Raw genomic sequence first — 22,693 nt, 5'->3', positions numbered from 1 at the left:
AGCTCATAGGCATGGGCTTAATTATTACAGTGTATCAATTTTACCTGAATTAAGAGAAAAGAAGCAGTATGATTTTACATTTATGAGATGAACAAAGCTGAACTAACAACAGTGTCCAGTTGGGCATTTGCAGGGCACAGGTGTCTGGATGTCCCCTTTTCCTGTGTGCTGCTGTACTTTTTGGGATGATGCAGTTCTCAGGTTATACATGGACATCCCAGCTAAGAAGGGTAATAAGATAAGCCCCCTTTGGCTAAAAAAAGAACTGTGCTAAGCTTGAGGATGACGCACATGTAGGCTTTCCTTTGGACTTCCACCTGGAACTGCAAGAATACATGAAAACCCCCTTCCTCCTCAGCTAATGAGATCTAGGGGAGTCCCACATTGGACACTTCCTGTTTTAATCTGCTGAGAGCAGCCTCCTAAAGCAGGCACATTTCTGACCTTTATTCAGTGATCTGTCAAAATGTTTGGTAGGTGATGTGTGATGTTTTTGCTCAACCCTGATTTCAATTCTACTATTGTAATCCTAAAAATCAGACTACTAAACAGTGGAATGAATGTCCAGTGTCATTTTAGTAGCAGTTGAGCAAGCAGCACTGTTATTATTGATCTCATTGCATATAGATTTGAATTAATAATAAAAAATAAGATATTACTTAACCTTTTTGATGGTTTTCATATTAATAATGACTTGCAAAAAAGTTAGAAGCAACTAGATATATGTTTCTGAGGAAAAAGAATAAAAAAAAATTAAAACCAATTCTAAGTTTTAATTAGAAAAAGATTAACTGTATAATAAGCTTTATTACAAAGACATAACTAGGTCCCATTTTCTTCTTCTGTAGTTGAAATGTCTCATGTGAGCATTTATAAATCTTAAAACTCTGCAAATGAAGACTTGAATACCCACACCACATTTCACTTCTGTCTTATCGATCTTAAGGCATTGTCAACATTCACAAATAGACAATTGCAAATCCATCTTAAAATTGAAGTGCTTGCCATTTGCATGATATTCTCTCATGAGGCTCCTCTGTCTGAGATCTGTCTTTTCAATTACCATTTGCTGTCACTCAGAACTTCTTGCACTTTAATATTACAATGCAAATACCTCTGAGTCTATCCAGGCTTATCAGTCCTTTTTCTGTTTCCATGTTGTTTTCAGTCCCAAGTAGATTTAAAGAAATGTCCTCAAACAACTTGATTGGTAAAGGTTCACAAAGCAATAGTAACAGTTCATAATTTCATGGTTCTCTGAAAAAACAAATAATTAGATTGTTTCTCTTTTGAATTTTTAGTGGAATTACAGCTTCATAAGATAGAATTTAGGGCTTCAACAGAACTTAATTGTCATGGCATAAATTATCTTCAAGATAAGGAAACTCTACAATTGGTAGTATTTGTAGTATTCCTAGTGATGAAAGCAAAACAAAGTGACTTAAGAGTACATGTGGTGCTTGTGGCTCCTGTCTTATTCCTGTACATGTAATTGGCCAGGAAACAAAAGAAATACCACGATAAAATGTTCATTTAATTGGCTACTCTGTTTTAATGCTAAGGTCAAAGCAGTATAATGTCTGTGCTGATATTTTTTGCTGTTCTAAATCTTGGGTCTTAGCTGTTCCTAAATAGAATTAAATTCAGTCATTGCTAGACGTGATTTTCCACAGTGCTAAATTCTTACTGATTTTTAAAAGTTCAAAAATACTTGGGCCTTTGCTGAAGACAGTAAGAGCAGTGTGTGGTGATGGTGGTTGAAATCAGACAGAAAGTTGCATGCCAGGGCACAGTGTACACAAGACCTTATGTTGCCTGGCTCCATCATTGAATTCTGCATAACTAAATTTCAATTTTGCTCTTGAATTTCCCAATGAGGGTGTCTATCTTTCTATTCATGGATGACCCTATCTACTTGACATACTACTTTATTTTCTTAAATTCAGCCCTCACAAATACTGTGTCTTTATTTTTCAGGTTAAGAATGGCATCTTTAGTATTCATGTTTTGAAAGTAGCAGTACAGGTAACTCAATTGAACCCTTTAACTTCTTTTTTGTTTGTGTACACGTTATAGACAAACTAAAAGCAAAGAGTCATTGTTAGATTTTGGCTGCAAAACTAAATGCTAGAAGATGCTAACAAACTGAGCATTTTTTCTGATATTTTACAGTGATCCTTTTGGAATTGATATAACCTGCTTTTAAATTTCTCTAGTTGTGGTATTAAATTTCCTGAGTATCCAAATGGGAGTCTTATGCCTCTTAGTGTTGAAAATGCTGTAGGTTTTGCTCAATTACTTCCTTGTCAGTGTGATTCATATATTTTCTACAATATCTCTCATTTGGCAAAGTAAACCTGTGCGCTGTTTCATTACTCAAGTGGTGAATTTTAATTTGTTTCATAGTTTAATTTTTTCTTGAGAGTGACTTTATGACCTCAGTTTTATGAGTCAAGAAGCTCCCTTCTGTGAAATCAGTCTGCCTTTTCTATTTGAGTGAGGCAAATTCCTATGTACAACATAAGCACTGAACTGATTTTACAGGCTTTTGTTAGGAAGTTTAAAGGGATTTTTGATCCAGCTCTGATCTTGTCATACACATTTCCTTAGGACTTCTGTAGTCTGTTGCTCTGATGTGAATATCTTGAGTCATTCATTGTCTGTGTCCTTTCAAGTGCTTTGGATAAAGACTGTGTTGGATGTGTATTTAGGGTGGTTCGTGCAACACACATTGTTCCATTCATCTCTGTGCTCCTCCCTCTTTCAGAATGGAGTGGGTATAATTTTGGCAGCAAGATTTCATTCTACTTGTTGCTCATTAAGTTGAAAACTCCATCTGGGGAAGATATTAATTCCAACTGTTATTCTGGTGCAGCTTGTTGTGAAGTTATTTGTTTCAGACTGGGACTGACCAGTGGTATGTTAGATAAAGAGCGATTCCTTTGGAAATCTTTTTTAGTATATTTAGGTGTGTACATACAACTTCAGACTGTTTCATGTGCTAGTTGATCTATGTTTTCTTGAGTATGTTTATGACTTCCCCCCTCTCTCTCAAACATGTTAATTTTAATTTATCTGTTTTCCTATTTTTTTTTTTTTATTTCGCAAAGTCAAAAATAAAATTGCTTTGACCTAGATTTCTTGCAAGTTCTTTAGGTTCTATTGCAAACACTACTTGGAAATTATAGTTCAGTTTGAATGGAAAGGTTTAATTTTTTTTAAATTGCATTTTAGCTGTCAGATGAAGTATTGTGTCTAGTATTGTGTGAAGTGTTGTTTCTTCCATATGCAATTGAAAGTTGGTAATTTAGACTCAGCCTTTTGTGAGCAATTTTTTACAATATTTAAAATTCCTGTCATATAACAGAGGATCATTGTGAAGTATTTATGGAGGGAATAGTCTCTTCTGATGTTGCTAGATTGGTCTTGAGATCTTGTTTCTAATTAACAAAAAGAAGCCCAGCAGCATCCTTTCATATCAGGAAGAAAACCAGTCACTGAGATAAGGCAAAAAGAAAAAAAAAGAGAAGTTCTTCAGCAGAATCTTGGAGACAGTCTCATGAGTTGCAGTTTTTCATTTTAGATTTAATTTTCATTTGAAAACTGCTTAGGAAAAATAAAAATAAAATGTAAGACTTTTTTTGGAAAGAATGATCTCTTCTAATCTTTAGCTACATTTGGCTGCTGCAAAATACAATAATTAGGTCATAGACATATAGCAGCAAATAAAAATGTAATAGTTTAAAGATAAGTCTAATCACAGACAAAATCTGATACTCAGTATACTCTGTGAGTGGCTTGCCCTCTTTCCTCACAGTCTCATGGGAGTGTGTTCCTTCTGCAAAACCATCCTATTTTTCACATTTTGCCCACCCCTCCTTGGGAAACTGTGATTTCTTGCAGGGAAGCCTGCTAGGAGGTCCCTCTGGGAGCAGGTGAGGACCCAGAGCATGCTTCTGCCACCATCACTCGCCATCTGGGCTGCTTTATTCACTTGGAGTTCACATTCTTAAACATATGTACTGATATTTGTTCATTTCTATTTTCTCTCCTGTGTGTATTTGTGTATTCATAAACTAGCGTGTCTTGAACAGTGATGGTTTGCGTTCTCAGGAGTAGATTAAGGGCTTAGAGCAATGGATATTTAGTTCATTAAAAGGCAGAATATGTAAACCAGCATTTTTCCTAAGTTCTGTGTGTGTGTTTAATATTGAGTCTTTAATGTCTATCATCTTCTACACCCTTGATTTAATCTTAGTGAAAGGATGTCAGTTCTAAAAACTACTGTGTAGTGTTAGCTGTGACAAACGGCATTCACTGCAAAATGGGATTTCTGTTGGAAGTAAATATGCTTCCAAACAGTAGTTCTGCTTCCCAAAAAGGCAGGCCCATTGTAATACCCTATGATGGGGTGACAGGGCAATCCAAGCAATCTGCTTGTCTCACTGTAATTTGCTACATATACTTAGTCCTGAATGACTTAAAATTAACATCTTCATAAACCTTCATAAGTGGGGTGTGTGCCCCACTAGATTTATGCATTTAAAAGTGGTCATTCTATTCATTCATTGCTTAACAGTTTCTTAATTCTGCTTTGCATACATAGATATGCTGAAGGCCTTAGTTATTAATAAAATATAGTAACTATTTTTTCAACCTTCAGAAATCCATTTAGGCGACAGATGAGATTACAGTTGATGTACCTGGGTAGACAAGTTGTGATTCCTATATAGCTTTTTGGAAATATTGTACACATTCTCTTGTGAATTCAGGAAATAGGCAGCTCTTAGTGAAGTTTACAGTGTCGAAAACAGGGAGTGATTTGTATTCTTTGGGCTATGTTCTTTAGCTATGTCAGGGTGATAAACAGAAACTCCATGTTAATCTGACTTAGTAAGGAGCTTTCAGGATGCAAGTTAGCAGATTTGTAATCTGCCTGTTTGTAAACAGATACTGTTTTTGACCTTGCTTGTTCTGGATGTGCTTCATCACCGTAGCTTCAGAAAAGCAGACACATTTTCCCCATTACCTAAATTGCACAAAAAACAAATGAAAGCCAGAGCTTTCTGCCATAGATTTCTCAAATAACTGCATTATCCCATAGCTGAGGGCCTAGTGCTGTTTTCATGTTCTTATGCAATGCTTTTAATCCTCAGTGATCAGCATCCTTTAAGAATTAGTGTCCAGTTTTTCATTCCCGTTATTTTTATGGGCTCACAGTACACATACACTTGTGCTGCCTAGAAACAACTGTGTGAAATAAATTGATTAATAACAAGATGTATTTAAGTGTTCTGCTGCTGGGCCTGTTGTCTTTTTCTATTACTTTTTTTATTCTTGTTTTTATTAGGCAAAATAAATCATGCTTGTCATTTAGCTGGCTGAAAAAAGGTGAACACCAAACTCTTAAATTCTACCTCTTTAAAGTGCTGAGTGTTAATTGGGCTTCTCAGTAGAAACTGTCTTGAGAGGCAATGTGACTATATTATAATTGTGTGAAAGCAAAACATCTGCAAGACTGAAGGAACATCAAGTAGGTTTGTTTTCTAATAAGGTACTTGAGAAGGAATTAAAATTATTAAAAAGGTATTACTGCTGTGACATGTAAAATAGTAATCCAGTGGCTTGTATCTTCCATTTCTCACACAGAAAGCAGAATTTCCTTAGTGGGAATCTCAGAGACATTTCATCCTTGGAAGTTTGCTTGCAGACCTTTATCTTTCTGAGATTAAGCAAACCAAAAAGGTGTCAGGTTGGGTAATACTGTGGAGATTTTATTGAGAAAATAGGACTAGATTTCACAAAGACTACATATTTTTGCATTTTCCTCAATCCAGTATATGCCCTGTCAATCAAATCTATTCTTGTGTCAGTGGTGCTTTAGTTTGGCAGTGGGGTGATGGTATTCCTGTTGCCTTTTGTCTGGGAAGTTAAGCCCCTGGATAGGTTTTCATGCTGTATGCCCATTCAGAGTATCAGCACATGATCCATGAATCCCAGCTGCAGAGTGAGAGTGTAGTGTTGACTCTGGATCTAACTACTGCTCTGTAGCAACTCATTTTCCTTTTACATGACCTTTTTACCCCATGATTAAAAAATGTCAAATCCAGAAACAAGTAGCTGTACAGTGTGAATTACTCAGAAGTGCTGGTTGCAGTCAATTTCCCCTGCTAACAGAGAAGTAATCAATTTACTCTTTCTTCTTTTTTTAAACCAAAAGTATACCTGAAGCTGACCAAGGAGCATATGGCTAATATCTTTATTGAAAGAACTTTTAATTGATTTATATTAATTGATTTGTGAAGTCTCCCAAAATCTTGCAGGAGCTGCTGTATTTCTTCATGCTTAGTGAACTCCTCCATCTTCCAAAAGTAAAAGAGTAGGCTCTGATACTGGAGACTATTGCACCACTGCAAAGATGGCATGCAGCACATGATGTCCTGGCACATTGTATCTTGCAATCAGTGGACAGATACTTTGTAAAGCAAAATTGAGTAACTCTATAGCAGACTGAAGCATCTGTCTCACCTACTACCTGTCTTGGCTTCATGCCTCTTGCACCTGATATCAGAGTCACCTTGCATTGCTAGAAAAGCTGACAGGCTTCTGGAAGGCATTTTGGATCTTGACTTCAGGTGTTTTAGTCCTTCACTGAATCTCATTACTCTGTGTGGTAGAATGGCAACTGCTGCCATTTTAATTCACACTAAATAGCCACCAAGTTCCTTGAGGTGAGTGGAGCTACTTAATTAGGAGCAAAGCTGTAAACAGAGTTTCAAAATCTCATTCAAGGAAATCTGGAAGAGACTTTCTGAGAAATGTGAGAATGGCCATCTCGCAAAGTACTGCCTTTTTTGCTCACATTCACGTGTGTGCACTAATACGCATGTGCACAGCACCTTTGTCTCTAATGGAAAATTTGCAGTGAGTTGCAATTTAGTTTGACATGCTATACTGTGGCCACATATTCAGAGAAAGATTTTGCATCTGAATTACCCATTTTCCTGCATAAAATTATTGGCTGTAAACCTTTTTGTTTTCTTTTTCTCAGCTAATTCTAATGACCATAACTGACTTCAGTGGCTGTAGACTGAAAAAGAGTAGATTAGATAAAGAAGAAATTATTTTCTGTGAGGACAGTAAGGCGTTAGAAGAGGTGGCCCAGAGAAGCAGTGGATGCTTTGTCAGTGGAAGTGTTCAAGGTCAAGTTGGACGCGGCTTTGAGCATCCTGGTCTAGTGGGTGTTGCTGCCCATGGCAGGGAGATTGGAGCTAGATGGTCTGTTCAAGTCCTTTCCAACACAAACCATTCTATGATTCTGTGACATCAGTTCAGCTTCTCCAGCCATTTTAAGTAAGTCAAATATATTCAGTCACAGTGATGATTGGTCTCATATAAGGAACTATGAAGCAGTTTGTAGTACGTTAAAGACCTAAGTGTTTCTTGCCTATATTCAGGTTCTATTTTGGGAAAAAAGATGTCATAAATGGCAGAGTTAAGGAGAGAACTGCAGAAGAGTGGTAAGTAAGCAATGACCAAATAAAAACTGCAATGGAAGGAAACTTATTTTGGTTCCCTGAACATGATACAGAATGAAAAATGTTGACTGGCATTCATTACTAAAAAGAGAACCAGGTCATTCTGCCTTTCTTCCCTTCCATTGCCACTGTAAACACTCCCTCCTAACAGACCCTTTCAAACAGTTTTGTGTTTTTAGGCATTATCTTGCACGTCATGATGCTACTACATGCTGCCTTCCCTACTGAGAAACTATTATAGCATGCTGGACAATAAAGGCTGCCTGCTGTGATGAATGCTGGCTACCCAAGGGCAATGACATCCCTCCTGACTTCAGTTCTGAGTTGCTGACTGTGCCTCCCAGCAGACCTATATGAAAGATCTTAAGAATAAACTGATCCTCAGTTTTGTTACTTAATCTTAGCTGGTGAAATAAATTTTTAAAAATCCTAAAAAAAGGAAAATTGTTTAAAGTGTTAAAAAAAGAAAAAACAGTTTATTGTTGTGTACAACATAACCAACTAACAAAATTCACTTTGTTAATGGGAGGAGGAACCTCAAGTTAGCACAGATGGATGAAAATGGTTTTTAGTCTTCTCTATACAACTTGGTGACTTTATTTTTAATTTTTATTTTTTCTCAAGGCTTAAAAAATGTATTTCAACATCTGACTGATGTATGGTTTCTCCAAGCTGTTCATAAATAAAGCTGATCAAGACTTCTTATTGATCAGATTTTGATTTCTTCTCTCAGACAAAATAAACCCAAGAATGCTGCATTTATCTGCTTGTAGAAATATTCTTTTCATGTATTTAGATAATTGCAGCAGTAGTTTTATCAGTTCTTGATGAATTTGGAATTTCAAAGTATTTCTAAGAGTCAATTTCCTTCTGTTTTTGTTATCTCATGCTTGATTTTTATTCATTTTACATTTAGCTTCTGGTTTGATTGGTATCTTGAAAAGTTTGTGATACAAACTGTAGCATTCTGATTATAAGGATTTGGAACAATCCTTTACCTTTTGTTACATTATTTAGTTTTCAGATCTTAGGGTCAATCCAATTATCCTACAATGTTTTCCTGATCTTCAGTCATAACGTGCAATGTTTTTGTTACAGCAAAGCTACACTAGGCATGTTTCCCTCTAACAGGTTGTTCCTAATTCCTTCTGAACCTACTGTGCAGCAGACATATTTGATTCCTCAGGGTGCAAAGGCAACCAGAATGACCTATTCATTGCTCGTGTCTTACCCCCAAAACCTGTAATTAAGTCTGACTTTATTGAAGCTGTAGACTCTTACAGGGTAGTGACATGGACATGCAAGCTGTTGTCCAAACAGAACATCCCAATATCTAGAGCCTGGAAAAAACATTGCTTTCCAAAGATTTTTAAACAGTTGTGATAAATTTTGATTTAGAATAACATGCCAGGAAAGAGATGCAAGAACAGTTTCACTTGCACACACTGTAGTGTCTTAGTTTTTTAATTAGGTGTGCCAGGATTTGCATTGTGCCAGCAGGCTGCCTAGTTTTCTGGCTTGCTGAAGGCTATGGCATCTCTACAACTGGGATTTCCTGGGCTCAGCTCGCAGTGTGGCATTTTTGCACTTTTTTAGGAGATACTCTCTATGGAGTCCTTTGAAGCTATTCCAGCAGTTGCATGTGACCCACTCCAGGAGATTTTACCCCAAAATCATTAGCTTGACCTGTGTTCTAAATCAGCGGTAATCAGTTTCCCATATTATCCAAAATGCTTGTTCTGGTTGCAAAATCCTGTAATACCAACATTACCCTTGACAAGGAGGATTTTCAGTTTTTCCAGTAGCCATCTTTTGGAGTGCCAGGGCTGTGCAGGGCCAACAGCTACAATAGTCTTACCTCTTGTGATACTGTCTCCCTAAATAAAGGAGATAAAGGAAATAAAGGTTGTAGATCCTGTGTTTGAAGGTAGTTTGGCAGTCAGGAACCTGGTCTTCATTATAGTTAACTGATATCTGAGCAGCCCTCTCTCAAACCCTGCAGAACAGCCATCTGTGTTTGGCATACATGGAACCCAGAGGGGCTGTCATCTGAGGTGCAGATGGGGAATTCATCAGCACTTGAGAAAATGTAACCCTGAGACTGATGTCTCCCAGAAAAGTTGTAAAAGTTATAATCTGGTGGTGTTATAAACTTCTTGTAGCAATAGGAATACCATTATTGGTGAATGGGTGCAATAATTTAAACTGCAGAACAGGCAGAAGTGTTTATATTAAAGATCTGTAATTCCCATGTTTAGCCTTTTGCTGGGAGGAGTTACATACCATGCAAAATTTTCTTGAAACATAGTTTCAAATGCCAAATTAAATATCTTATTTTTTATTAATAAACTATTTGATGTGAGTAGCCTTATGGGCTGTTCATTCCCACAGCCTATGTGGTCTGAGAGATGTTTTTTTATACTTGAAGGGATCATATTAATACTCGGCTTTAACTCTTGGTGTCTGCTCTGCTACCTTCCTAATCATAAATATAAAAAAGGCAGATTTTGAACCTAGGATAAAATTACACTGGGCACAAGTATAAATTGTGAGAGGAGTGGCTGGAGAGCTGCCCTGCAGGAAGGAACCTGGGGGTGCTGGATCTGGGGCAGTGGGAGCCAGCAGTGTGCCCTGGCAGCCCAGAGGGCAAACTGCATCCAGGGCATCAAACACAGCACCACCAGCTGGGCTAAAGAGGGGATTATCCCACTTTAATTGGTGTTGATGTGACCTCATCTTGAGCACTGAGCACAGTTCTGTACCCCACCATTTAAGAAGGACATGCAGGTGCTTGAATGTGGCCAGAGGAGGACAACAGAGCTGGTGAAGGGGCTGGAAGTCCCCATCCTGTCAGGAGTGGCTGAGCACTTTGGGGCTCATGTGTGGTGAGCAGTGACAGGACTGGAGGGAATGGCCTGAAGTTGTGTCAGGGGAGGATTAGGTTAGATTAGGAAAAAGGTGGAAATCAGAGGTGGCTGGGCACTGGAACAGGCTTCCCAGGGCAGTGGTCACAGCACCAGCCTGACAGAGTTCAAGCAGAGTTTGGACAATGCTCTCAGGCACATGGTGTGATTTTGGGGTGTGTCCTGTGCAGGTCCAGGATGTGGACTCAATGATCCTTGTGGGTCCCTTCCAACTGAACATGTTCTATGATTCTATGGTCTGTTCCTTGCACCCATGGCTATAAAGCTGCTAGAGAAAGGTATCTATGCCACAGGGGCCTATTCAGAGACATGGCAAACTTGTAGCAGCCCAGGACCGTGCAAGACATTTCTTTAGTTGTTTTTCTGGTCAAAGGCTACATTGCTGTTGCAGAATATGAGATTGTGGTAGTCCAGATCTGACTTTTTTTCCCTTTTTTTTTTGGCAGGGGGAGGACAGTAGATGAAGTAAGTTGAAAGCTGCAAGAGTAAGAGACAAAAGGACACATGTCAAGAAAATACAGAAATATCTTGCATTCTAGTGCAATTCAGATAAGACATTTCTTATCTGAAGATGTAAGGGAAAAATAATTTTAATCTATTTTTTGAGGTGGTTTGTTCTTACCAGCTCTTGGCCTGGGGACAGCAGAGGTTAACAGCAGTGCAGTATTTCCTGTCCTTCTACATGACAGTGAGCAGGGTGATGGTGGTAAAATATGCTGCACTTGGACTACTTGTTCTAGCTTTAGTGTCAATGGTATTTTGGCCCCACAGATGATTGATGGACTCGATATTTTATTTTTTTTAATTTATTATTCAAACCTGAACTCCTATGAGCTTAATAGTTTCCACACTAAGATATATAGGAAGCTGGCTGAAGCAATCACATTCATAAATTCTTTTTGAGAAGTGTGATATATTGCTGAGTTTGGTAAATTCCAAGAATTTACAGATATGAGACAGAGTTTGGTAAATTCCAAGAATTTACAGAATGATTAGCTCTATAGGAACACTGGGAAAAAATCCTGAGAGAACTACAGCAAACTGAGTGTTAGTTACTGATATAGACTAATGAGGAAGAAGAAAAATACCAAAATGGAATGTAAACCCAGCATCTCCATATGAAAGATAGCAAATAATTTCTATTTTACTCAGTTTGCATTGAATACCATCTCCAGTTTTGGGTATCTACAGTTTAAAATGTGAATAAGGGTGATCAGAAACGTAAAAAACATAATGTCTAGTAAAAAATTAATTTTACATGAATGTTTTGTGTAAAAAAACCCAAACCACTGGGGACACAGGGGAAAAGTGCTTAAATATTTTCTTTGTGAGAAAGAGTAAAGAATTGTTGTCTGTGTCTGCTGGGAAAGTAGCAAATAACAAGCTTGAGTTGTGGCAAAGAATTCTGGTTTTGGGAACTATTCTGTAGGGGATTATGTGTTTTGTGGGGTCGGTGGTTGGAGACAGGGACCACAGGCCCCCTCAGATCCATGTGACAGCAGAGAGCTTTGCTGTTCAAACTGACTTTATACAGGGGGTTTGAAACACCCTGATCTAAGCTGCTGGTTGGTGTGACCCCACCCAGCCCAACTCCCTGCCCAGTCTGCAGCTTTGGATGGAATGTGAAGTCTTGTGGAGATTTGAATCCAGCCTATCCCTGCCTCATCTCAGGACTTGTTTCACCTTAGGCTGCCTGAGGTTGAAGGTCTGATATGACCAAATTTACTTGGCAGCTACAAGCCAGCTGCAACTGATACAGGGGACAAATATCTAATGTTAGGATCACAAAGGATTTCAGGTTGTACAATCTCCATCCTCTGAGGTTTTTAACAACAGGTTCTAGTTAGGCCAGTATATATTAGAAATGGCTTAAATACATAATATTTTGCTTTGGGCAAAGACTAAACAATAAGCAGTCTCCTGATAATTTTTAACTGTTTAGCACTCTTCTGTGTTCATTAAATTTCTGACACTAATCCACTTATTGTTTGTTCTACCAAATAGAGCCTTAAAAGTTGAGCATGATCTTCGTTGAGTGTATCATTGGCTGGTTTCAGTTTTGGGGTGCTCCTGGGTTGTTTTTTTTTTCTCTATTTTTTGCTGACTTTGTAAAATAAATAAATGTGTCTTCTAAGAATAGTATATTCTGTGAGAGTTAATTTTGTAACTTCTGCTTGGAAAGAAAAACAGTGGAACTTGGTCTGTTGATCTTTAGGAGTGAAAAGTTAGAATTGTGCTGCAGCCAGTGTTTTTCAGGGTGGTACTGAGAGAGAAATTAGTGATGAATTACTTTTAGGGGCCACAGTCACACATGAGCCTTTTGTGTTATGATAAATCCACCTGAGCTACAGGTGTGCTTGGTGGGGTGAAAGCTGCATAGTGCCAAGAAGTGGAATGCTTTAGTTATTTACCAAACTGAAAGGCTATGATTTGGTCTAAAGGACCTCTTTACTCGTTCTTACAGATCTGGCCCAAAATTTTGGTCTGAGAGTGATAGAATCTATAGGCAGCAGCACTCTTGGATCTGATTCTAGCTAAGAACTTCACTGTACAGCTTTCATCTTCAAAAGGAGCAGAAGTAGAAAGCAGCACAACTGGATGTATATAATTTGTGAAAGGAAAATAAGGTTCTGTAAATATTTTATATTGTCATTTCTGTATTCGTGACTTTCAAATAGCATGGAAGCCATTAATGTCATTAAGTGAATGACAACCACAGTGACTATGAATGAAAGGAATATTTTGGTGTTGGGATCATAGGAATAAATAGATAGTCTTGGCAGCTGATTAGGGGAGACAGTAAGTGAACTGAGAAGAGCTTTATTTAATACAGTTAGGAAAACCTGCATTATCAAATCTTGAGGTATAGTCTTCAACCAGCTAGTGACTAAGCACAAATACTCTTCACATTGTATTGAGTAAATGTCATTCTTTTTATTATCTTCTTTTTGAATATCAAACTAAACAAAATGAAAGTGTTTGAGTGTCTATTTAATAAGAAATTGATATATTGAAATCACTATTTCTGTATAGCTAAGTGACATCTTTAATTTAGATATAAGTAATTACCACTGGAGCTGTAATTAAAATGAAAATCATTATCATAGCATTAGTTTAAAAGTCAAAATTTGAAGAACAGAACCTGTGTATTCCTAAGATGAATCTACTACTGTTGTCTCTAGCTTCTGTAATTAGGTACAAAACCCCCCTGTTATGCCTCTTTTTATGATAATAGGCTAATAAACTCATGTACTTGACATATTCTTTTTTATTTATCTGAGTTGTACTCACTGTAGTCTCTTGAATTAGTTCAGATAATTACAGCCAAAGCTTATCTTCATTTCTCTATCCTCCAGAAGTTTCTAGCTTTGGTTTGGCTGACTAGAGACTTGGGTCTGTACAGTTCTGTTCCCTGCTGCTGATCACATATAGTGGACATTATTTTATTCTGTGGAGAGAGGGTGTTTATCTGTTAAAAAATACAATGCTTGTGAAATACTGGATTAGCTTCCAGTGCCACTACATTTCATAATAGAGCAAAAAAGTACAGAAAAGAGCAGTTCATCAGCTTTGGTCCCAGGAATTGTCTTATCTCTACATCTTTGTTTATGTGGAATTACTTATGATCCCTGCAGTCCTCCCTCTGCTGCTGTAAATTATATAACTGTGTTATATTTTGTTTGCAGCATATGGAAATCTGATACATTTTCTCAAATGGCTTGTAATCAAACAGAAATAAAACTGGGTTTACATGGCAAGGATTTGGTAGTGGGGAAGTTGCAGGGGTGGCTTCCCTGAGGGGACATCAGGAGCCATCCCAATGTCTCACAGAGCTAGCTCCAGATTTTCCAAGGTGAACCTGCTGCTGCTCAAAGCTGAGCACGTCAGTGATGCTGGTGGTGCCTCTGTCATAACTGTTATAAGAAAGGGTAAAAAAACCTGTGGGGCAGCTGTGAGAGAAGAGTGAGGGGAAAAAGAGAGGAACAACTCTGTAGACACCAAGATGAAGAAAGAGGGGGAGGAGGTGGTCTGGGTGTTAGAGCAGAGATTCCTTGCAGCCTGTGGAGAAGAGCAGAAGAAAGTAAACTGCCCTCCCTCAGCCCATGGGGAGCCATGGTGGAGCAGAACATCCACTCTCATCCTCTCTGCAGCCAGTGGAGAGGCTGTGCCACAGCAATGCAAGCTCTGAAGGAGGCTGCAGCCCGCAGACAGCCCATGGAGAGGAGCCCACACTGGTACAGGTCTGCTGGCACAGGTCACCCCTGGAAAGGACCCACCTTGGAGCAGTTCATGAAGGGCTGGTTCCTGTGGGAGGAAGCCCACACTGGAGCAGGAGCATCTGAGATGAAGCATTTTGGGGTGACCACAACCCCTATTCCTCATCCCCCTGAGCTGCCGAAAAGGGGAGATAGAAGTCAAGAGTAAAGTTGAGCCAGGAAAGAAGGGAGGATGGGAGAAACTTTATCAAGCTTTATAAATCTTTGTAAATAAAGAAAAATAATGAAAACCTGATCAGTTCTGGCTATTGCCTGTGAGTCTTTTCTGTATTCATGCTGTTTAATCCACATCCACTGCTTAATTAATAATAAATAATTGATGGTCCAGCAATTCTGCCAAGAGGAGGACAAGCAGTTTTTAGCAGTCTTACCCCCATTTTAGATTTCCAAGGAACTTAGATTTTAAGACCATCTAAAAGATGTAGAGAAATGTCCCTTTATCCTGAAATCTTAGGAAAGGAAACTCTGTGTGCTACCATGAAGGTGAAGGAGGGTAAAGTACGCAGGGCAAATGTTTTCTTTTTCCTGTCTTTTTCTTCAATTTAAAAATCAATACATTTCTTTAGCATGCCCACAGAGATCATGCAAAGAAATTATTTCCTATTACATTAGTTAGGGTTTGTCTTGAATTGCCTACAGGCAGAGTTGGATGATCTAACAGGGAATGAGTGATAGAGCACAGCTACACCACCACATTGAATATATTGTGTGGATTTAGAGACAGAAGCTACACTTGCTGTTTCCTTCAAGCAGAAAACAGTATTATCCTGTCATTGTATTTGTACCAGCATATTTTAATGATCCCAGCTTCAAACATAATTTCACATCCCCTTCTCTGTTTTCCCTTCTTCATACCTAGACTTACAGCATCACAGAATAACTCAGTTTGGAAGGGACCTCTGAAGGATTCTAGTCCATCCTCCTGCTCAGAGCAAGGTCAGCTCTGAGATCAGTTCAGGTTGTTCAGAGCTTTATTTAGATGAGTTTTGAGACACTCAAATGAGTGAGGCTGCACAACCTCTCTGGGCCATGAGGTTCAGTGCTCACCTGAACTTGCTCCAGTTTATCAGTGTCCTTCTTACATCAAGGGCAGGCTGCAGAACTGGATGCAGTACTTCAGGAAGGGTCTGATGACTTTTTAATAAAGCAGTATGATCCCTCCCCTCTGTCTGCTGGCCCTGTTCCTGCTAATAAAGTCTGGAATGCTGTTTACCATCTCTCTGCCTGAACATGCTGCTGACTCATGCTCAATTTGCTGCCCTTCCAGCCAGGCAGTGCCCAGCCTATGCCATTGCAAGAGTTTCTCCCTTCCTAAATACAGGACTTTGTATCTGTCCTTGCTGAATTTCATGAGATCCCTGTCAGTTCATGCCTCTAGCCTGTCCAATTCTCCCTGGGTGGCAACCTTGGCTTAAGCTGCACGAAGGGAAATATAGATTGGATATTAGGGAAAAGTTTTTTATGGAAAGAGTGATAAAGTACTTGACTGGCCTGCCTGGGGAGGTGGTGGAGTTGCCATCCCTGGATGTGTTCAAAAAAAGACTGGATGTGGCACTCAGTGCCATGGTTTAGTGGAGGTGTTAGGGCTGGGTTGGCCTCAATGGTCTTGAAGGTCTCTTCCAATGTAGGGATTCTGAGCATATCAACTGATCTCCCCTAATCTGAGGCCATCTGCCAACTAGATGGTTGTGCATTCCATTGCCTCCTCCAGGTCTTTGATAAAGATCCTATTGTGTAATTCTGTATGAACATCCTTTGCCACATTTTATGCTCTAATACAATTGTTTCTTAACTGAAAATATTTTTATTCTTGATCCTTGGGCTCAGATTTGCATGGCTTTAAGCAGTCAGTGTGAATCTCTGTAAATTATGCTTAAATCTGGTGCAAATGAAAAGGTTCACTGAGATTTTGTGCCAGTTTTAGTAGTCTCTTTAAGACATTTTAGAAATCAGTATTGCTGTTAAGTCATAGCTTTCAGAATTTATCTCCAAGTAGATGAATGATATTTCACATCTGCTTCCATGCAAGGTGACTGCAGGAAAGTGAGGGTGGTTTTCTGAGGCTGTTATGCCACTTTGCTCTGAGGACAGCTCCTTCCACCTGAGAAGGAGTAGATTCAGCTGAAAGGCAGCAGTCGACACAGTTACCCTCAATAAGCCAGAGAAATGCTATGGGAAATATTTCTGTGCAAAACCAACAATTTTCTTTGCAAAGGAAAAAAGTCCAAAGCTTGAATTAATATTTCATTTAATATATTCTGTTACTGTATCAGTTGTATCAGTCTTTTAATTTTTTTTTCCCCCAGAAAGGGTAGTTGTGCCTGAAGGAAAAGGAAGTTGAAGAGGCCAGCAAAGTTTCTGCTGAGATAGGTAGCAGTGCTGGGTTAATGGTTGAGCTTGACCTCAAAAGGGTTTTTCCAACCTAAACGATTCAGTGATTCTGTATCCAACACCTTCCTCTTCCTACTTCTGCACCAGTCACCTTCAGGGGGACCAAGGGGACCTGCTTCAGCTACTCATCAATTTTATACCTGTTGGTTTCCCTCAAATAGCTTGTCCTGTTTCCAGAGAACTTCAGTACCTTATGTCAATCCTTAATGTTTTTATTTATATCCAAAAAGAGACAGAAAACATCAGAGCCCTTCATTTAAAGTGCTTGCAAACATAAAGGCAGTCCTCCCTACTAATCTAAGATGCTTATGAATGATGTTCTTTACTGGAAATGGAAAAGATCATCAAATGATTGAATAAATTTGGCTTAAAATTTTCTGTGTCAAAGTTCCACTGATGCTCACGAGGTCATAAGCAACTGCCATTTTTAAATATGGGAGCTGGACTTCTAGGTCACAATTTAAATACCTCTGAATTGGATTCTGGAGCTTGAACCTTGTTATTTCTAAGAGAAATTGAATGCCTGACTCAGGTCTTTTAGCACATTTACACAGTTAGGGTCCATGTTGTATAATCGGCTGTGTGAATGGCTTGAGACACTTAATACATGCACTGGGGCAGAGGCTGAGCTGCAATCCTTAATCTGATCATGTTTCATCTCTGAGCTGCATATCTGACAGTATAGGCATAGCTTCTGGTTAGCCTGACAATCACAAACAGGGAACTGGAGTGTGACTTCTCAGAACATGCTGGGAATGTGTATGCCCCAAAACCATTGATTTTCAGTTGGAGTGGACACTTGGCCTACTTAAAGCTTTCAGAAATTCCCAATCAAGACAAATAACTGGAAGCAGGCATTTGTTATGCTCTCAGTGTAGAGGGACTGGTGTTAGTAAGTGGCAGGGAGAATAATTGCATGGGAAGGAAAATGTACTTCAGGCTGATGATACTTGTGCTTCTTGCCCAGCTGCAAGGCTGTGATTCTGGAACAAGAGAGTGTGGAGAGGAAGAAGGAGGTTCCCTTCAACTTATTGCAGCTGTACAAGTTAAGGAGACACACTAAAACAAACAAAAAAACCCCAAAAACGCCTGCACAAACCAAAAAAGAAAATGCTTTAAGAGCAGCTGGTAAATTGAGACAAAAATGTCATTCCTCAACCCATAATGAAATATAGTGCTGTGAAAATGCTGCTTCCTCATCTGGAAGTAACAAGCCATTTCACCTGGTGTCATTTTATCTGATCTGACATGGAGACGTGAAGTCCCCCAGAGCATCTTACAAATTTAGAAGGGAGTTTGTAGACAAAAATTCTCCTGTCAGTCAAGATCATGTAATCACAGCTTCTTCCTGATGGACAAAACATTTGTATTTAGATGTCCCATTTACATTTAACAAATCAACTAAACTGGGATAGAATGTCTGAATTTGTAAGCTATTTTTGCTTTAAACTGAACATTTGAGAGAAGGGCAGAAAGGTTGCACTGGCATCAATATTATGCATGGTGAGGGCAGTGGGAATGTGCAGTGGCAATCACCAGGGAGCTGAACCAGGGCTGGGAGCTGCTGCATTCTTGTGGGAAGGACCTGGTGGCAGAAGCTTCATCTGGAGGGGCTGGCACTTTCCAGGTGCTACTTAGCTGCTCCTTTGGCAATGGTGGACCAGAGTGCTGTGAACTGGTGTTGCAAAAGTGGCTTGATTTGAGGAGCTGGGAGTCTGCAGGGCCTCCAGAGCACTGCCTGGTCTTCTCATAGCTGCTCTTCCCAGTTTGTGCAGCATTTTGAGTCTCTGCTCTCAGTTCTGCTGGGAGCTGCTTCTGGCTGCTCCTGGAAATGCCTGAATCCTGCTTTGGGAGGGTGAAGCTCCTGGGGACCAGCAGTGTCAGCCTTGTCCTAGGTGTTAGCAGAGCAGAGACACACAGCATCTCTGCTCACACTTGCCTGCAGTGGTGTGGGGCGGTGCAGGGGTGGCCTCAGCACCCCACAGGGCAGGTTCCCTGTCACAGACTGGTGCTAAAGCCCTTTGCATGTTGGAGCCCTGGACTTGGGTGGCACATCAAGGGAGGCTACTGCTGGTCTGTGTGGGGCTGCAGAGCCCCAGGGGCCTCTCCTGGGGACCCACGCACTGAATGAGGCACTGACTTGCCTGGGGAAGGAGCTGCTGGGGGGCAGTGCTGCCACTGAGGGGGACCTGGGCTGGCTGAAGAAATGAACTGGCAGGAACCTTACAGGAATCTTCAGCAAAAGCATATGCAAGGTTTTTCCAGTGGGATGGAACAACCTTGTGTAAAATGATGGGCTGGGGATGAAATGCCTGGGAGGCAGTGGTACAGAAAGGGATCTGAGGGGCCTGGTGAGCTGCATTTTGCATGAGAACCAGCAGGGAGCCCTTACAGCAAGGAAACTCACCTGTTTCCCTCAGCTGCATGGGCAAAAACAGCCAGCAGGTCAGGGGAAGATCCTTGCCTTCTGCCTGGTATTTGTGAGACTGACTGTGGAGCACTCTGGTTTTGGGCTCCCCAGAACAAGAAGGATGTCAGCTTATGGACACCAAATGAACTGGCCAGGAGACTGTAGCAAATGGCATTCAACAGAAGGCTGAGAGAGCTGAATCAACTGAGGGTCAGAAATGGCAAGAGACCACCTCAGTATTGATAACAAGTACCTGAGTGAAGAGTGTAGAGGAGATGGAGCTAGATTTTTCTTGGAGGTATGATAAGAGACAGTAGACACATGATATATAAGAGTATATATGATATATAAAAGTATATGATAAGAGGCAGTAGACACAGGGTATAATATGGAAAAGTCTGATTAGATGTTACAAAATCTATTTTTACCATGGTGGTGATGAGGTACAGGAACTGGTTTCCAGAAGAGGTTGTGGACATGTTCAAGACCCAAGTTGACACACCTGTGAGCAAAATGATCCAATTATACTTGCTTTGAACTGAAGGCTGGACTAGGCACTTTCTCCTGACCTAATTATTCTAATATTCTGTAATCTCATATTTTTATGGAGAAGTTGGAATTTCTCTTTGTAATAGTAATAGTAATAAATAGTAATAGTAATAGTAACAACAATAATAATAATAATGATGATATTTCCTGAGGTATTAAGTATTAATATATATAATATATTTTATATATATAAATATAAAATTAATACTTAATCTGTATAAATAGACCCACACCAGGAAATTTCTTATTTATAATAATGTTTTCTTTCTGGAAAAATTACTAATTTACTGAGATAGTAATTCAACAAATTGAGCACCAAAACACAATTAAGATATAAATTTATGTAGCTTTGTTGAGACTGGAAATTCAGAGAGACCTGTTTTGCTGCTTTAAAGCACATGCATTTTGCTTGGGCACATGAATTTCACTGTAAGAAGCAAGGACTTTTAGATGTTGCATTATCATATACTATTATGCCTAACTCTTGTTGAGTAACTGCTCTAATAATGCCAGGTTTAAGCCCTACTAGGAGGATTTAGTCTTAGGGTTTTTTTAACTTTTATCTCATGTTCCTTACCCTTTGCATACTTTTGCTAACCTTTTTATTTCTGTAAAATTGCCAGTTATTCTCTGAAGTTTCACTGGAAGATGGTTACTATGTGTATTTATTTTTCAGGATATTAAAAGCAAGGTTCTGAGTTTCTTGATTTAAAAATATATCTTTTTCTTCTCATCCAGGTCAATATAAGCAGCCTGTGCAGAGCACTGCATTCATAAATGTGAAACAAGCCCGCACCATCATGTTTGCCACTAAGAGGTCAGTTTCCACCATTTTTTTATGCTTTTCATCTCAAAAAAAACCAAAATAGTATGGCTGTTGTGACTAATCTGAAATTTTGACATATTCTAAAAATATTGTTATAAAAAACACATCAGCTAGATATGTAACTTTTTCTATTATAATGGTTAGGTTTTCTTTGCTGTAAAGCCCTGGCCTACTTTGACAGGTACGTGCCATGCAGGCCAGGTAGCCTAAATGGCAAAGAGAATCCCCAAGGCAAGAATGCCAAATGTATAATGTATAAGAATGCCACTGTACTAGTGCTGGAGGATATCCCTCCTGCTTTCTAGTATGGAAAATACCACCAGGACAGCAAAGCACAAGTCTAAGATAGATTATTTTCTGTCATTTTAGGGAGTCTCTACTGATATGAGGTACTGTCCATCTGTTACTCTCTGTGATTTAATGTCATACCCTAAATGACTCCAAAAACTCAACAGTTTTGTGTCCATGTGTCTCTGATAAGCATCAGGTAATCTGTATCTGTCATCAGACAGTGTGCCCCTGCTCCCCCCCAGCTCCTGCAGCCACAGGAGCCCTCATGGCACCCTGAGACACCTGTCAGGTTATCAGCTACTGCACCTTTGGGTCTCCTGCAGGGCAGGGAGATTTTCCTGTGTAACAGAGATACTACAGACCATTCCCCTCATTGAGAACTCCCTGGTTTTTGTGCTTGTTGGCAGCTTTTGGGTTTTTAGTAGAGGCTAGTCAAAGGTTTCAGCACTTGTGCCCCAGTTGCATGGCAGCCTAGTGAAATGTTTGCCCTGTGCAGCAGCAGAGCTCCTTTAATCTGGCACCTGGAGAAATGCCTCACTCTTCTGAATTGTTGTGAAGGGGGGAGGCTGCCTTCTCCTTAAGAGGCACATTTGAAGAAGCATCTTGCATGTCTGCAGGAGTCAGAGGTGGCAAATGATAAGAAAAATCTGCTTGGTTTTCTGAAGCTCCTGCATGAGTTGCAGGAGGTCTCAGTGTGAGCTGGAGCCCTGCTGGAGTCAGGGCGCTGCCCGGGGCTCCCCTTCTCCTGTGCTCCCACTCACATGGCCAAGAATTCAGCAGGGGTTTTGTGTCTGGCTGAAGGGGGATTGGCAGCCAACTCCAGACTGCTACCTTGTATACAAGATGCATATGTAATACATTTTTAGGGTATCTTTCCAGTAAAATGAAACTTTGTATTTTTAGATAAGGACAGAATCCGTTGTTTTGTCAGTGTGATGAGTATAACTGCTGAAGAGGGAACAGTAACAATCAAAAACTTCCCATTTGAGGATTTCTGCTTTTAACTAATTGTCTTTGCAAAATATTAGCACTCAAGTAAATCAAAGACATTCTACTAAGTGACATAATTTATTATATTACATTATATTTAGGCGGGTTAGTTATTTTTTCCAGTGAGTAGTTTAACCCCTTATGAACTCTCTATGGCCTGACCTAAACAATTTTTCCCTCCTAGGATTACCTCTTTATCTTAGTGCAATAAAGGAATGGCAAAATAAAGAATTGTTTGATTAGTAGGCTTAAATTTTTTTTTTTCCTCACAAATTTAATCTTGATTACTATGCAAATGAAAATTCGTCATGAAGAATATTACAAACAATGTGAAATTCTCTTCCATATGTACAAACAAGGTTTTATGAAAAAAGTGCATTTGGGGAGCAGAAGTTCTTTGTTTCTCTGCTGTACCGTGTTCTGCTATACCTCACTTTATGCAGATTCTCACTTTTATGCAGTTCTGAATCACTTGCAATAAATAAAAGGAGGAAAAG

General features: G+C 39.5%; 1 protein-coding gene across 11 annotated transcripts in view; it reads left to right on the top strand.

Annotated features, from left to right (window-relative positions):
• Positions 1-22,693, top strand: part of OXR1 (oxidation resistance 1) — a 355,773-nt gene that overhangs the window by 102,760 nt on the left and 230,320 nt on the right. For 10 of the 11 annotated variants that reach the window (XM_077186970.1, XM_077186973.1, XM_077186980.1 and 7 more), the window contains one exon: positions 20,828-20,906. In XM_077186970.1, the coding sequence (XP_077043085.1) occupies positions 20,828-20,906 (79 nt within the window). Of the gene's footprint in view, positions 1-20,827; positions 20,907-22,693 lie in introns of those variants that run through there. The other variant, XM_077186995.1, reaches the window with a different exon arrangement.

The sequence above is a fragment of the Agelaius phoeniceus genome, chromosome 1 (genome assembly GCF_051311805.1).
Source record: "Agelaius phoeniceus isolate bAgePho1 chromosome 1, bAgePho1.hap1, whole genome shotgun sequence".
NCBI classification, from domain to species: Eukaryota; Metazoa; Chordata; class Aves; order Passeriformes; family Icteridae; genus Agelaius; species Agelaius phoeniceus.
Note: the sequence above shows the minus strand (reverse complement) of the source record. Positions and strands in the feature narration are given on the sequence as shown.